At 53.1% G+C, this 16,972-nt stretch overlaps 5 protein-coding genes across 5 annotated transcripts; 4 read left to right on the forward strand and 1 right to left on the reverse strand.

Annotated features, from left to right (window-relative positions):
- Positions 1-168: 168 nt before the first annotated feature.
- Positions 169-615, forward strand: PG985_006244 (uncharacterized protein; the record flags this gene model as incomplete). The annotated part of the gene is made up of 1 exon (XM_066826013.1): positions 169-615. One exon carries the CDS (start codon positions 169-171, stop codon positions 613-615), a length of 447 nt encoding a protein of 148 aa, XP_066685620.1.
- Positions 616-3,151: 2,536 nt separating this feature from the next.
- Positions 3,152-4,485, forward strand: PG985_006245 (Alpha/Beta hydrolase protein; the record flags this gene model as incomplete). Its single annotated transcript, XM_066826014.1, has 4 exons — positions 3,152-3,250; positions 3,310-3,390; positions 3,444-3,500; positions 3,718-4,485. 4 exons carry the CDS (start codon positions 3,152-3,154, stop codon positions 4,483-4,485), a joined length of 1,005 nt encoding a protein of 334 aa, XP_066685621.1.
- Positions 4,486-4,602: 117 nt separating this feature from the next.
- Positions 4,603-6,390, reverse strand: PG985_006246 (uncharacterized protein; the record flags this gene model as incomplete). The annotated part of the gene is made up of 1 exon (XM_066826015.1): positions 4,603-6,390. The coding sequence occupies one exon, from the start codon at positions 6,388-6,390 to the stop codon at positions 4,603-4,605; it is 1,788 nt and encodes a 595-aa protein (XP_066685622.1).
- Positions 6,391-6,922: 532 nt separating this feature from the next.
- Positions 6,923-10,251, forward strand: PG985_006247 (ribosome biogenesis protein MAK21; the record flags this gene model as incomplete). The annotated part of the gene is made up of 3 exons (XM_066826016.1): positions 6,923-7,666; positions 7,734-8,878; positions 8,934-10,251. The coding sequence occupies 3 exons, from the start codon at positions 6,923-6,925 to the stop codon at positions 10,249-10,251; spliced, it is 3,207 nt and encodes a 1,068-aa protein (XP_066685623.1).
- A 1,412-nt stretch (positions 10,252-11,663) lies between these two features.
- On the forward strand, positions 11,664-16,915 carry PG985_006248 (Clathrin heavy chain; the record flags this gene model as incomplete). The annotated part of the gene is made up of 4 exons (XM_066826017.1): positions 11,664-11,750; positions 11,836-12,207; positions 12,268-16,503; positions 16,553-16,915. The coding sequence occupies 4 exons, from the start codon at positions 11,664-11,666 to the stop codon at positions 16,913-16,915; spliced, it is 5,058 nt and encodes a 1,685-aa protein (XP_066685624.1).
- Positions 16,916-16,972: the final 57 nt, after the last annotated feature.

Consider the following 16,972-nt stretch of genomic DNA (forward strand, 5'->3'; position numbering starts at 1 on the left):
TATATATCTACACACCTAAGCAATTGGGTCGGGATATCTTGCCCAAACAACCATTTCGTTTCCCTACTGTCCACCTTTCATACTACCTCACAATCATCGTGCCAATCGATCTTGCTGCCCTATTACTTACACGCCATCCAAACCAAGACCCCTCCACCTCTGATAGCAATGGCCTCCGCTGATACGGCTAAGCTCGGCGAAGCTCATGCGCCTAAAGAGGCTTCCAGAAGTGCCTTTCTGGAATTCGAGCAGGATCTGAAGCACCTTCTCATCCACGAACGCAGAGACAAAGCCAAGCACGAACTGCCGTACTTCGAGACCATCGCTCACCTTTCTGACCACGATCTAACATCTTTTACGGTTGATGATTTTGTGTCGGTTCGCCACGCAGAGGTCGCCTATGGGCATATTTTGTTCGGCAAGCTACGCATTCCCACCATGCCCGAGACTGGCCCATGCTATATTCACTTCAGAGCCTTCGAACCAGGCCCAGAAGAGGGCAAGACGGCGGAAATACACTCGATCCACACCATCCGGGCGGAATTGCCAGACGGAGGCTTTTCCTACAAAGCCGTATTCACCAAGGACGACCCTCTGGAGTGGTTTGATACTTAGGAAGGCCGGCGAAAATATGGGCCGACAAGGCTGGTGGCGCACTCCGCAGAATTTTCCCAGCAGTTGCAAACTCGACGTGGTTTTAGAACAAGCAGCGATGGTCACTTTTTAGGTTATGTAGTTTGCGGTCAGCTATATAGCAAACAAACATCTCCTCCAGGCAGGTGTTCTAACAAGCATGGTGATGCAGTAATGTGGTATGTACGTTCAATCATTGCGACCCTTCCCACCTCACAGAGAAGCGCCGCACCCAAGATTGTGCGTTGGGAGTTATTCTTCATTTCTTCGAGAACTTTCAATGGTCGTGGGCCGCTCCTAGATAGCAGCTACCTCGCATCAAATATTTTGTTGCTCGCGAATGTGAATTTTTTGCGTTGTTCATTTATAATATGGAAAGAAAGGAAAAGGAAGGAACTCTACAGGAGATGCGCGAGACTTTTATTTACCCAGTTCAGCCACTTTGCCTTTTTTTTTTGGCGGGGCTGTGGCTTCAATGAGCTTCGGGAGCTGGGTGCTTCAAGCGGCTTGGTTGGCTACAAGGCTCAGCTCCAAGCACAGTCAATTGTGGCCGTACCCACCCAGCCCGTTCAAGTTCCCGTGTCCCACCTGCTGCCTGCCACCGTCCATCCACCCGCTCCGTTTCCTTGACGTTGACCGCAAGGCCCGAAACTCGCATGCTGTCTTCCATGCCATTGCCGCTCATGACCCTGTCAATTCAATTGTCCTAAAGAAGAGGAGAGAGGCTTCGAAGTATCCAGCTTGCACTCGTTGACCCAAGTTTGGTCTCTGACATCTGACCCGTGAGGACCATTGATTCCATATGTATCCCACATCCAGTTGCATAGACAAGTACACCCACCAGTTGGCTTCAATGCTCAGATCCTTCTTGGGGTGGCAGGGCGAAATGCCGCTCGAGTTGGTCTATTATTCATATCTGCTGGAGATGCTGGACATATATCGATCAACTGGCTATTTGTTGAACATGCCATTGCGATAATGACCGTCTCAAATGAGACATCGGCATCTGTGTCTTGTCAGGACCAACATTATCCTAAATCCCCTTAGCCACACCCGCTCATGAACCAGTTCGCGGAGGCGATGACCTCCAAGCACCAGCGACTATCTCATTGGTACTCAGAGAGCAGTCGCCCTCCTCTACTTCTTCTATGCAATCAGACAGGCCAAATTTCGAAGTGAACTTGGTTACAGTGTCCTAGCTACTCCTTCCTAAGTATTGGTTACATCCATATTTAGCTTCTCGCCATCGCCTTTGCGACGTAACCCAAAGACTTATTCGATAGGTACATTCGGCCGTAACGGTTTCTTCCTCTACGCTCATTGGGATCGAATCTCTTCTGTTCTGGCCGTTATTGAGCTGTGGTCTCGTTATCTTCAGTATCAACTTAGTCAATGCCCCCTGTACAGGGGTCCAGTTGGAGTATGGGAACCTTGTTTGTCCATGTCGCGCCTTTATACTGTTGCGTTAATGGCGATTTCTCATATCATAAGCCAGTGTTTATATAAGTTTGGCAATTAACCCTAAATATAACATGGGCCCCTTACTCAGTCCGGGACCATGAACTGCATATTACCTGCAGCCTTTGGGGATTCCAGTGACCCCCCCTTATCTCTCTTGGCATCGGAGCGCCGATGCCGCTAGAGCTGCATGAGGCAAGATAGGGTCAAAAAAGAAGGAATGTATGGACGATGTGCCTATATTAAGCTAGGCCTAGGTTACGTTGCATTCATTGAGTAGACCCGGATCCCGATCCCAAATTGAGATTATGTCTGGGTGGAACTCCTCTTCAATACACTGGCTCAGTCAAGCATCGGTCCATCTGCTACTCGACATATTGGCTGGCTGATCTGAAACTATAGCCCGTTTGCCAATATCCAGATGCAACATGAAGAGCTTGCTCCCTTATCTCCTACTTCGGTTGCCTTCGATAATCCGAGCAGCTCCAACAGTTGCTGTACTCAACGGAACCTACGAAGGGCTCTACCTGCCCGAGTTCCAGCAGGATGTGTTTCTGGGAATTCCCTACGCACAGGATACTGGCGGGTCTAATCGCTTTCGTGTGCCCCAGTCTCTGAATGACACTTGGGCTGGGACTCGCCCGGCAAAGCAGTATGGGCATGCATGCCCGGATGAGAATGTGAGCTCTGACGGTGTCCACGGCATGGGCGAGGATTGCTTGAGCATCAACATCGTGCGGCCAATCGGGGTGAATGACAGTTCAAAACTACCAATCATGCTTTGGATACACGGTGGAAGGTACGTGCAATTGAGCTTTTTGGCCAGGCCTGGTTCAGGGGATCAAGCAAAGGCTGACTTGAGTGTGCCTCTACCATCGACAGCTACCAGGTCGGAACAACTGGCCTCGCCACTTACAATCTAACCTTCTTGGTGCAGAGATCAGTCGAGATTGGCATGCCTATCATCGGCACCAGTATTAATTACCGGAAAGGTGGATGGGGGAATTTCTACTCTCGTGAGATACAGGGGGCCGGTCAGACTAACCTATCACTCCGAGATATGCGTAAGGCGCTTGCTTGGATCCAGGAGAACGTGGAGGCCTTCGGTGGCGACCCCAACAACGTCACGATATGGGGAGAGTCGTCGGGCTCCTTCGCTGTTGTATGAGTGACCCTAGCATGAATATGAGGAGCCGAACCGCTGATGTGCGAATATAGGGCCAGCTGTTGATGACTTATGGGGGACGTACAGACGGCTTGTTTCACCGATCGATACAAGAGAGTGGCTCTGCGGCAACAGTACGTGGCTATACTCGTATTCGCGTAAGCCACAATGCTAATCGTGTCGACAGGCTTGGTACAACGGGTCTGATTGGTACCAACCCATCTACGACAAGATTGTGAGCCAGGTAAACTGCAGTGATGTTCCTGATACCTTGGCTTGTTTAAGAACTGTCGACTACAATACTCTTTACCCCTTTATGGCATCGTCGAAAGTGGACGGGCCTGGGTTTTATCCCACTGTGGTGAGTCAAAGTGATGAGATTCAGTAAAGCCCCCTGAACACTGGATTTTGTCTGCCCAGTTGAGATAAGGGGCATTGACTCAAAATGCGGATGAACGTAGGACGGCGACATCATACCCAACTACCCGACCGAACTCCTCCATTCCGGCCGCTTCGCCCACGTCCCGCACCTCTACGGGACCAACTCGGATGAGGGCACAGACAACGCGCCCCGGGGGCCCATCAACACCGATGCTGACCTACGCGACTACCTGACGCACGGCGAGGGCTTCGGCTTCCCGGTACCGGCCGTTGCGCGCATCATGGAGCTGTACCCGGACGACCCGGCGCAGGGTATCCCGCTCGACACGGGCGCCGAGCGCTTCGCCGACGTAGGCGGCTGGCAGTACAAGCGGGCCGCGGCCATCGTGGGCGACGTGTTCTACCACGCGCCGCGGCTCGACGATGCGCGGCACTACGCACGGCACTCGCCCGATACCTACATCTACCGCTTCAACACGCGCGGATACGTTGGCGGCAGTGATACGGCTGGCGGCGGCGGCGACGGAGGAAGCCTCGCGCCCGCCTACAAGGGCGTATCGCACCACACCGAGGTCGCCTTCGTGTTCGGCAACCCCACGTACGTCGGGCCTTGGCCCGAGTACAGGGCCCTGAGCGAGCAGATGCAGGACCAGTGGATCCGGTTCGCACACCATGGAAACCCCAATGGCGAGGGGCTGCCCGTGTGGCCGCGGTATGGGGATAGAGATAAGGGGCTGAATCTAGTACTGCAGACTCAGGGGCAGGGCGGATCGTATGTGGAGGAGGATACGTACAGGTTGGCTGGCAGAGAGTATCTCACACAATGGGCCCGCAGACGTCACGTATGAGGAGTTAGACGCTTGCCGTTGTGCCGCAACGAAAAGAAGTGTTTCGAGCGTAACGCTGGAGCATGAAAGGGCATATAATATTTTACATGTCATGATACATAAGTACATTGGGGTATACTAGAGTTGCGATAACAGATTGTTGATATACACGGGCAGTGCATCGAACGCCACATCCTCCTTAACCTTCAGCCTCCTGCATTGAACCTCGCACATCCTGTCCGAGAGCCACTTGCGGCCAAGCAAGACGATCACGGGGTGGCCCACGGTGTCTGCATCCTTCATCTTCCAGGGGAAAGACTCCGCCCTGTCGTCGAGGACGACGTCGATTTGCTGCTGTGCATCGACGAGTCTGTCGTAGATCTGGTTTGCATCTTCGTCCTCGACGCCCCGGCCAGGGATGACGACAACCTCGAAGGGTGCGATCGCGCGCGGCCAGTTAAGACCCTTCTCGTCGGCTAGGTGGTTTGCCACTGCGCCGATGATTCGCGAGACGCCGATACCGTGGCAGCCCATCTGCAAGGGGGCCATGACGTTTTCGCGCATCTGCACGTTTGCTCCGAGGGGTTTCGAGTAACGAGTGCCGAGGTGGAAGGTATGGCCCAGCTCGACAGCCTTTTCTGCCTTCAGTTTGCCCGATTCGCAGTGAGCGCAGTCGTCGCCATCTCGGATACGGAGGGCATTGATGGGCTGACCTCCCTCATTGCGGGAGACTACTTCGTTCTTGAGAGATCCGACAGTGAGATTGGAGCCGGCTGGGAACATTTGCGGGTGGGAACCCCCTTTTATAGCCTCGGTGATGGACGGGCTCATTCTTCTGTCGATGACATTGATGAGCTTAAGCACCTTCTTGGATGACGCAGACTGTGGTGTCGAGTCCTGAGTCCAGAAGGCTATCGAGTCGGCCATGCTAGAATCTAGCTCCGGCACGACTGATTTGATTGCATGTGTGTTGATGTCAGACTCAGATAGCCCAGGTAAGTTGGGATACCAGACGTTAAGTAGGAAAGTGCGGTCTTTGGATACACCTCGCCATACCCGCGCTTTACCGGCACTTTGTTCTTGTGAGGGGGGCTTTGCAACGGCAAGTTCCTCATTTGCCACGTAAGAGCAACTGTTGCAGCTGATTACCATGTCCTCGCCCATCGACGAAGGCAGGTGGTACTCATGGCTCAGGTCGCCGCCAATATCACCCGAGCTGGCCTCAGCTACCACGTACGGAATCTTGAGCTCGTCAAAGAGTCGAGAGTATGCGGCCCGAACCTTTTCGTACGACTCCAGCGCGGCTTCTACACTAGCGTCGAAGGTGTAGAGGTCCTTCATGACGAACTCCCTTGAGCGAAGAACACCTTGGCGCGGCCGCAGCTCATCCCGGTACTTACGACCGATCTGGTAGAGACGGAGCGGTAGATTCTTGTAAGAGGTGACGAGCTTTGAGACCAGAGTTGTGATTTCCTCTTCATGAGTAGGGGCTAGCAACAATGGTGTGTCCTTCCTGTCGGTAAGACGGAACAGTTCTGGGCCATATGCATCCAATCGCTTTGTCCTCTCCCAGAGAGCCTGGGACGAAAGGGAGGAGAGGGCCACTTTGGAGGCGCCAACCGAGAGCATGTGTTTGTCTATCAGCTTTTCGAGCTTCTCCTGCACTCTCAGGCCGAGTGGAAGCATGTGGAAGACGCCGGGATGAGACTGCCGCAAATAGCCAGCCCGGACCAGCTTCGAATGCCCATCCTCCTGGTCAGCCTGTGTAAGACCGCCTGTGGGCAGCCATGTCCTTGACAGGCATGCTCTCTGACGGGCTAGTGTACTGGCCTGGGAAATGCTGGCCCTGAAGCGAGGTTGCTGTGACCGTTTTAGGGAGCCTCGAGTCAAAGCTGCCACCTGAGGTGAACATGCTTGTAACATCATGTCATTACCCAACACACCAGTCGGGCAAAAAAGAATAAAAAAAAAAGAGGTCAGGGATTATTCAAGCTACCAAGACTGACGAGACGTAGACTACAACGTTAATTGCATTCACAAAGAACGAATTAAAACACAACATGTGCTCCCATCCGATTCAAGCGCAGGACCCCATCGAATTGAGCTTCGTCTTGAAAATGAGCACCATTAGTATAGACATAGCCTTGCATAGCTAGTGGATAAGAAGTGGAACGACCGAGCTTTGCGCAATCTCTGTGATTGGTCACACTTATCACCCATTTCTCCCACTATCGTCAGCCTTGCATTGCCCCGCAATAATTTTTCTTAATTCTTTTGACGGTACCTTCTTGAACTTGGGATAACTGACAAGTCCCGAGTCCCATTTCCCGAATTTTAACAGGGACTGAATTCCTTTTGATTCTATAAACTTCAACTTCCTTCGTTTGTATTTTGGCCCTGGGAACCCATACCATATCCCGGATCGAATGCGACTTGCTCGGCCTCGCACGAATTGACAATGTCCGCCTTCACTGATGCGGCGCTGTCGAGCTTGACGGCCAAGATCGACAAGAAGCTTTCCGAGCAGAAATCTGGGAACAACCCCAAGCCTGCAGACAATTCAAAGTCAGCGGGCAAGCCCAAGCCGGTGGGCAAGCCCAAGCCGGCGGGCAAGCCGAAACCGGCAGATAAGCCAAAATCGACAGACAAGCCCAAGTCGACAGACAAGCCCAAGCCGGCGGCGGATAAGCCCAAGCCGTCTCAGCCTGCGCAGCCACAAGGCAATCTGAAGAGAAAACGACCAGAAGACAAGTCGGAACAGGCGAGCAACAAGAAAGACAGAAAAGACCACTCTTCAAAGCCGTCTGGAAAGCCAAACAAACCGAGCAAGAATGAGCAAAATGGCAAACCACCAACCCTGAAGAAGGGGCAAGGTCCCAATGCTCTCCTCGACGAAATCATGGCGTTAGGAGGAGACGAGAACGACCTAGACCTTGTTGGAGATGTTGACTCCGAGGATGAGACCTACGGCGACCAGAAGGCCGGAGACAAGGCCCTCCAAGCTGAGTTAGCTAAGTTCGCTTCAGGGCTTGGGTTCGAGAAGGTGCAGCCCGAGGAGGCTGCTGAGGAAGAAGAGGAAGAGGAGGAAGAAGAGGAGGAAGCCTCCCAAGAAGATGACGAATGGGAAGAAGAGGAAGAAGAAGAGGCAGAGGAGAAGCCCAAGAGCAAAGACGAGCTGGCACTGAAGGCGAAGCGGAAGACGGTCAGTAAGCCTCCCCGTACGTAATTGTAACCACGAGGACTTCTCTCTGACATTATACTCTTGACAGATCTTCGAAGCTAGAGCCGATTGGCATGCTACAGAGCTGAGGGAATTGCCCGAGCCCAAATCTGACGATGTCGCCCCTTTCCTTTCCGCCCTCAACAGTCTCAAGACTTACGCAGCTTCACTTCTGGAGGAAGACATTGCCGCCTACAGCAAAACACTGTCCGCGTCTTCCTCGCATAAATTCATGTCTACTATTATGTCCTCCGGTACCATTTCCGATAAAACATCGGCATTGACTTTGGCCATCCAAGAATCCCCTGTTCACAGCACCAAGCTCCTGGAGAATCTGATGGGTCTCGCCGCTAAGCGCAGCCGTGGACAAGCTCTGGCAGCAGCGGCAGCCCTTGTTGATTTACTCGGCCCTGGAAATATCCTGCCACCCAACCGTCGCTTGCGCCCATTCACGACTCAAACTGGCCTCATCGGGACCCTGCAAAGGTTCAACACGAAAACCTGGTCATCGAATCAACCGTTGCCTGGAAAGATCAATAAGGAGCATCTGATATACTGGGCGTTCGAGGACTGGCTCAAGGACGCCTACTTCAAGATCATCCAGACCCTTGAAACCTGGTGCGACGATGAGGTTGAATACTCACGTGTCAGATCGATTGACATGGTGTACGCCCTGTTGAAAGAAAAGCCGGAGCAAGAGGCCAATTTGCTCAGGTTGTTAGTCAACAAGCTCGGAGATCGGGAGAGGAAGATTGCTTCCAGAGCGTCGTATCTGCTCTTGCAGTTGGTCAACCTTCATCCTGGCATGAAGGCTGTGGTGATTCATTCCGTGGAGCAAGAGATCATCTTCAAGCCCGGCCAAAGCGTTCGTGCCAAATACTATGCAGTCAACACCCTGAACCAGACTATTCTTAGCAGCAAAGAACCTCAAATCGCGGACTCGCTGCTAAAGATTTACTTTGGCATGTTCGTTTCTCTACTCAAGACTGGAGCGCTCGCCGAGGTCGACTTCTCGGCCACGTCGAAAGTGGAGAAGAAGAAGAAGAAGCAGCGACGGTCTTCCGCCCCCCCTAAGGAATCCGAGAAAGATGACAACGTTGGCCAGGGTGAGCGAGAGGCTGCGGAGAAGCTCGTCTCCGCCATTTTGACCGGTATCAACCGCGCAGTGCCCTTCTCGGAAACAGACTCCTCTACGTAAGTTTGGCCCTCATCTGATATCATTCATATTTTTCAACTAACCAAAATACAGCCTTGAATCGCATCTGGACACATTGTTCAGAATCACCCACTCGTCCAACTTCAACACGAGCATACAAGCTTTGATGTTGATCCAACAGCTTGTTGCTACTAAGCATCTTGCCACCGAGAGGTTCTACCGAACTCTATATGAATCGCTTCTGGATCATCGCCTCGCGACGTCTTCGAAGCAGGCACTCTATCTTAACCTGCTGTACCGCAGTCTAAAGGCAGACGTGGATGTGCGCCGAGTAAAGGCCTTCGTCAAGAGAATGCTTCAGATTTTACATCTGCAGCAACCCTCCTTCGTCTGTGGTATTCTGTACCTGACCATGGAGCTCTACGGAGTTTTCCCTGGCCTTAAGACTCTGCTTGTCGACCCAGAGGAGCACGATGACGTCCCCGATGCCTCTCCAGAGGAAGACGCAGTGACCGATGGGTTGAACTCCGCGCTTCCCAAGGATTCGTATGACGGGCGTAAACGGAACCCGGAGTACAGCAATGCTCACCTCAGCTGTCTCTGGGAACTGATTCCTTTCCTGAACCATTACCATCCTTCAGTCGATGTTTATGCCAAGAGTCTCCTGAATGGCTTGAAGCCGGCGCAGAAGCCTGATTTAGCCAACCACACGCTAATCCATTTCCTCGACAAGTTTGTGTACCGTAACGCGAAGGCTTCAGATGGCATGAAGGGCAATTCGCTCATGCAGCCTGTGGCCGCCACTGGACAAGGTCACATCTTGCTCTCGGGCAAGCCATCCAACAAGGCCACGTCATTGAACTCGGCAAGCTTCTGGAACAAGAAGGCTGGCGATGTTGCGGTCGAAGATGTGTTCTTCCACGAATACTTCAACCAGATCGGCAAGCCAGCTCAAGCCGAGCGTGCCAAGAAGGCCAAGGTGAGCGCTGAGGATGGCGCCGAGGCTGATGAGTCTGGTGAGGAAGAGGAGATCTGGAACGCTCTTACAGCGTCGCGACCCGATGTAGAAGGCGATGATGACGAGAGTGATGTGGGATCTGATTTCGCGGACTTGATGAGTCTCGATGGCTCTGATGAGGAAGCTGGTGGCGATGCGGAGGAGGACGAGGATGCGGACGGAATGTCCGAAGGTAGCGCGCCGGACTTCTCGGATGTGTCATCACTTGGTTTCAGTGACGAGGACGATGATGAGGAAGAAGGCGGCGCAGCCGTCGCAGACGACAAGGACGATGAGAAGAAACCCCTGTCTGAGCGCACAAAGAGGAAGAAGATGCTCAGAAGCCTCCCAACATTCGCGACTGCCGACGACTATGCGGCAATGCTGGCCGAGGAAGATGAAGGACAATATTAGTCGACATGTGGTCTACCTGATACGTAGCCTGCCTATGTACTTACTCAAGGATTAATTTTTGTCGTTGTACGTGGCTGAAGGTAAAAAAGGAGGAAGCGCCGGGTGGATTGCTTCTCCAACAATAGACAAAATATCTACAAAACACATGGCAAATTGATTGTTGTTTATCCGTACATGCCATGCCACAATTGATACCTACCTACAGTTTAACACCAATACCCAGACTAGAAGGTGTGGATCTCGTGAGAACTACATGTAGGTATACTGAGAGAGTTAGTTCACCTTGTCATCGGGATCCTACCCATTCATTGAGGTTATTTAGTAGACAATAGGTAGCTGAAGTTCGGCTATCTCTCTTGATGTCTATATCTCGGAGTCGAGATCAGGGGGGGGCTTCAAGATGGCAGTTATTAGCAACATATGGAGAGCTGAACGCCTCCTGTCGTATGCAGCATGTACCTGCATTGACCCAATCTATCAATCCAATTAGTGCTAGAATAAACAGCCGGGGGGGGCAGGAGGCCTGATATATGAGGCCTACCACGCTAAGCCATGCTTGCCCAATTCAATTGCAGCCTGGCGGTTGATGGAACCTTCCTCCCTCCACGCAAAGAAGAATTGGAAAACCAGGGGAGCTACGACTCTCCTATGCAACGCAAGCCAAGGACCTGTTATTGGCCCGAGCGCCGCCAAATCACTGCAATACGATACGTAGGTACTTTAAAGGACCCATGCACTGCTGTGTGCGCCCCACAGAAATTCATCCCAGTATCCAATTGAGCTCGACTTGAGTTGCTCTGCTGCTTGGCTGCTGGCGACGCTACTGCCCGGCTGCTGCTGCTACTGCTGCTGCTGCTTGATTGATGGAGAGGTCCTTGCGAACAGGTAAGCGTAATGCCTCTCCTAAACTGAGCGAACATCTAGGAAAAAGGATCGCACCCTTCGTTTGCCTATTATTCCCACATCAACACAATCTCCTTCTATCTTCTCTCCCCCTTCCCTCTTCTCCCCCCACCAACACACAAATACCACTCTATCTTCGCCCTTTCATCAGGCATTGTACAGTACTCTCATCGCGATTGCCGGGCCTCGCATCTCAGTGGTTATTTTCCCTGAGGTTCTAGAGCGCGTGCTTCTCTCACGGTCTTTCTTTGCCTTGACTTGCACCTGATGTAGACTTGGATCTACACTTCCGCACACTACATAATCACCACGGTCCCTGGAGGGTTCTCTTTACCTTTTTCCCGCGCCTAATCCGATCCTTTCTTCCCCAGTGGAACGCGATCCCTACAACCTCGAAAACACGACCGAGAAGCTGCACCGAGCTTGCCAACTCGCCAAGCTGTCCTCAGATCCCCCTGCGATCGGCCCAATTCGACCAAACATAACAGCTTTCCATGTGAACAGCAACCATGGCGCCCCTTCCCATTAAGTTCACAGAGCTGTTGATGCTCAACACAGTCGGTGTCGACACGACCAGCATAAGCTTCAACTCTTGCGTACGTGGCCCATTTATCTTTGCGTAGCCGCCCTATGTGTTCGCCTCGGGCCGTACATCGTTTTGCTGACACTACCCAACCACAGACATTAGAGTCCGACTACTTTATCTGCATACGAGAGAAGAAGAGCGAGGCAGCACAACCAGAAGTCGTCATTGTCGATCTCAAGCAGGGCAACAATGTCACCCGGCGCCCCATCAAGGCCGACAGTGCCATCATGCACTGGACCAAGCAGATCATCGCCTTGCGTGCGCAGTCCAGAACGTTGCAAATCTTCGACCTGGAGAAGAAGCAAAAGTTGAAGTCGGCTACCATGAACGAAGATGTCGTCTTCTGGAAATGGATCAGCGAGTCGACGCTCGGCTTGGTAACAGACACGGCCGTCTTCCACTGGGATATCTACGATGCTACCCAAGCAGCGCCTGTCGAGGTCTTCAAGCGGAATGCCAACATGAATGTATGCGCGCCACATTCGCCAATCAATTGCCGTGAACCATGTGCTGACCAAACTTACTAGGGCTGCCAAATCATCAACTACCGAATTAATAGCGACGGGAAGTGGATGGCAGTTGTCGGTATCTCCCAGCAACAAGGCCGCGTCGTTGGTAGCCTCCAGCTTTACTCCAAGGATCGAGGCATCAGCCAGGCCATTGAGGGTCATGCCGCCAGCTTCGGCACGGTTCGACTCGAGGGTGCACCCGCTGATACCAAGGTGTTCACTTTCGCTGTCAGGACCGCCACAGGCGCCAAGCTGCACATCGTCGAGATTGACAAGCCCGACGCGAACCCTGCTTTCCAGAAGAAGGCCGTCGACATTTACTTCCCCCCCGAAGCAACAAACGATTTCCCGGTTGCCATGCAAGTCTCTCAGAAGTATGGCGTTATCTACATGGTCACCAAGTATGGTTTCATCCATCTGTATGATCTTGAGACGGGCGCTACCATCTTCATGAACCGTATCTCGAGCGAGACCATCTTCACCACCTGCTCCGATTCCGAATCGGCCGGTATTGTTGGCATTAACCGAAAGGGCCAGGTTCTGGCAGTTGCTGTTGATGAAAACAACATGGTCCAGTATCTTTTGCAAAATCCCGCTAATACTGAGATGGCAATCAAGATGGCCTCTAGGGCTGGTCTTCCTGGCGCTGATCAGCTCTATGGCCAGCAGTTCGACTCGCTCTTCCAGCGAGGCGATTACGCGGGTGCCGCCAAGGTTGCTGCGAACTCGCCGCGAGGCTTCCTCCGCACACCCGACACGATCAACCGGTTCAAGAACCTCCCCCAGGAGCCGGGAAAGATGTCGTATATTCTCCAGTACTTCGGAATGCTTCTCGACAAGACGACCCCCCTGAACGAGTTCGAGACGTTGGAGCTCGCTGTTCCCGTGCTTCAGCAGGGCCGCAAGCATCTCTTGGAGAAGTGGCTCAAGGAGGGCAAGCTGGATTTCTCGGAGAAGCTTGGTGATCTGATTAGACCTCATGATGTCAACATGGCTCTGGCAGTGTACCTGAAGGGCAATGCTCCCCACAAGGTTGTCGCTGCGTTCGCCGAGACTGGTCAATTCGAGAAGATCCTGCCCTATGTCAGCCAGACCGGATACCAGCCTGACTGGATCAGCCTGCTCAACCACATTGTCCGCGTCAACTCTGAGAAGGGCGCCGAGTTTGCCAGCTCTCTAGTCAACAACGAGGGCGGTTCCCTCGTTGACATCGAGCGCGTTGTCGATGTCTTCCAATCCCAGAACATGATCCAGCAGGCAACCGCCTTCTTGCTCGATGTCCTCAAGGATAACAGAGCTGACCAGGGACACCTCCAGACCAGATTACTGGAGATGAATCTGACCCAGGCCCCTCAGGTTGCAGACGCTATTCTGAGCAACCAGATGTTCACTCAATTCGACAAGTCGAGAATTGCCACACTCTGCGAACAACAAGGGCTTTATCAAAAGGCGCTGGAGCTCTACGAGGACCCGGCTGCCGTGAAGCGCGTCATTGTCAACATTGCTGGCACGCCAAACTTCAACATCGATTGGTTGGTCAACTTTTTCGGCCAGATGTCCGTTGAGCAGTCTCTCGATTGCCTCGATGCCATGATGAAGACGAACATCCGCCAGAATCTCCAGTCTGTGGTCCAGATTGCAACCAAGTACTCGGACCTTTTGGGTCCTAGCCACTTGATCGATCTGTTCGAGAAATACAAGACCTTCGAGGGCTTGTTCTACTATCTCGGCAGTGTCGTTAATATGTCGGAAGATCCTGATGTTCACTTCAAGTACATCGAGGCTGCTACTAAGATGGGTCAATCTGGCGAGGTTGAGAGAATCTGCCGCGACAGCCAGCACTACAACCCTGAGAAGGTCAAGAACTTCCTGAAGGAGGCGCGCCTGCCCGAACAACTCCCATTGATCATCGTGTGCGACCGCTTCGACTTTGTCCATGACTTGGTGCTCTATCTGTACCAGAACCAGCAGTTCCAGTCCATCGAGACATATGTCCAGCGCGTTAACCCTAGCAGGACGCCCCAGGTTATTGGCGGTCTTCTGGACGTGGATTGCGATGAGTCCGTCATCAAGGGACTTCTGAGCTCTGTCGACCCGACCGTCATCCCTATCGATGTGCTGGTGTCCGAGGTCGAAAGCCGCAACAGACTCAAGCTGCTGCTTCCGTTCCTCGAGGCCACACTGGCTGCTGGCAACCAACAACAGGCTGTATTCAACGCTCTTGCAAAGATTTACATCGACTCCAACAACAACCCCGAGAAGTTCTTGAAGGAGAACGACCAGTATGACACGCTCAGCGTGGGCAAGTACTGCGAGAAGCGTGACCCCAACTTGGCGTACATCGCCTACCAGAAGGGCCAGAACGATCTGGAGCTGGTCAACATTACCAACGAGAACTCGATGTACCGAGCCCAGGCACGATATCTGCTTGAGCGAAGCGATCGCGAACTGTGGATGTTTGTGCTCAGTGAGAACAACATTCACCGTCGTTCAGTGATCGACCAGGTAGTGGCTACCGCTGTGCCTGAGTGCACCGATCCCGCCAAGGTCTCGGAAGCCGTCGCTTCTTTCTTGGCTGCCGATCTTCCCTCCGAGCTCATTGAGCTTCTGGAGAAGATCATGCTTGAGCCTTCACCCTTCAACGACAACCCGAGTCTGCAGAACCTGCTCATCTTGACTGCTGCTCGTGCTGACAAGGGCCGAGTCGCTGATTACATCCAGCGTCTCGATGCCTACGATCCCGAGGAGTGTGCCCAGCTCTGCATCAACGTTGGCCTTCATGAGGAGGCGTTTGAGATTTACAAGAAGGCCGGCAACCCGACCCTGGCTGTTGCTGTCCTCGTTGAGCACGTTGTTAGCATTGACCGTGCTAGTGCTTTCGCCGAAGACGTTGACCTGCCCGAAGTGTGGAGCAAGGTCGGTAAGGCGCAATTGGATGGCCTGCGGGTCACTGATGCCATCGAGTCGTACATCAAGGCCGGCGATCCTCGCAACTATGAAGAGGTCATCGAGGTTGGAACCCATGCTGGCAAGGATGAGGACTTGGTCAAATTCTTGCGCATGGCCCGCAAGACGATGAGAGAGCCTGCCATCGATACTGCGTTGGCCTTCTGCTTTGCCCGGCTTGAGCAGCTCGGCGAGCTCGAGGACTTCCTTCGAGGCACTAACGTTGCCAACATCGAAGAATCTGGTGACAAGGCATCGAACGAGGGCTTCCACCAAGCAGCCAAGATCTTCTACACCAGCATCTCTAACTGGGCTAAACTTGCCACTACCCTCGTCCACCTTGAGGATTACCAGGCTGCTGTAGAATGCGCGCGCAAGGCCAACAACATCCGAGTGTGGCGTGAGGTACACGGCGCTTGCGTCAACAAGAAGGAATTCCGCCTGGCAAAGATCTGTGGTCTCAACCTGATTGTGGACGCCGAGCAACTGCAAACCCTCGTCAAGCAGTACGAGCACGAAGGCTACTTTGATGAGCTCATCGACCTGCTCGAGCAAGGCCTTGGCTTGGAGCGCGCTCACATGGGCATGTTCACCGAACTTGGCATTGCCCTTTCCCGTTATCACCCCGAGAGGCTCATGGAGCACATCAAGCTCTTCTGGAGCCGAATGAACCTGCCCAAGCTGATCCGTGCCTGCGAGGAAGCCAACTTGTGGCCGGAGTTGGTCTTCTGCTACTACCACTATGACGAATTCGACAATGCCGCTTTGGCCGTCATGGAGCGCGCCGAGAACTCTTGGGAGCACCAGCAATTCAAGGATATCGTCGTCAAGGTTGCCAACCTGGAGATCTATTACCGGGCCATCAACTTCTACCTGGAGCAGCACCCGTCTCTCATCACCGATCTCCTCCAGGCCTTGACTCCTCGTATTGATGTCAACAGAGTCGTCAAGATGTTCCAAAAATCCGACAACCTGCCGTTGATCAAGCCCTTCCTCCTGAATGTGCAGACGCAAAACAAGCGTACAGTCAACGATGCTATCAACGACCTGCTGATCGAGGAGGAGGACTACAAGACCCTGAGAGACTCGGTTGAGAACTACGACAACTACGACGCCACAGATCTGGCTAGACGCCTGGAGAAGCACGACCTTGTCTTCTTCCGTCAAATTGCCGCTAACATCTACCGCAAGACGAAGAGATGGGAGAAATCGATTGCTCTCTCGAAGCAAGACAAGCTTTTCAAGGATGCCATCGAGACGGCTGCCATTTCTGGCAAGTCTGAGGTGGTCGAGGAGCTCCTCCGCTACGTAAGTCACCTTGATTTTTCTTCCCTGGATTCTGCTAACATGATTACAGTTCGTCGACATTGGCAGCAAGGAGTGCTATGTGGGCATGCTTTACGCGTGTTATGACCTGATTCGCCCCGATCTTGTGTTGGAACTGTCGTGGCGTCATGGTCTCACCGACTTCGCCATGCCCTACATGATCAACATGCTCTGCCAACAGACCAAGGAGCTCGCTACTCTGAGGGCGGACAACGAGGCCCGCAAGGCCAAGGACCAGGCACAGGAGAAGGACGAGAGTGAAGCCCCGATCCTTGGAGGCGGCCGTCTCATGATTACGGCCGGCCCTGGTGGCGCTGCCGGAGGCCGCGGATCTCCTGCCATGTTCGGACAGACCAACGGATTCGCGCCTCAGCCCACGGGCTTCGGGTTTTAGTTAGCACCGGTGCCTTTAGTACCAGTGGTAGGCGTGCCGACGCAAGTACACCTAATG

This window comes from Apiospora marii (assembly GCF_038362585.1).
Source record: "Apiospora marii strain CBS 49790 chromosome Unknown utg000004l_segment0_segment0, whole genome shotgun sequence".
Classification (NCBI taxonomy): Eukaryota; Fungi; Ascomycota; class Sordariomycetes; order Amphisphaeriales; family Apiosporaceae; genus Apiospora; species Apiospora marii.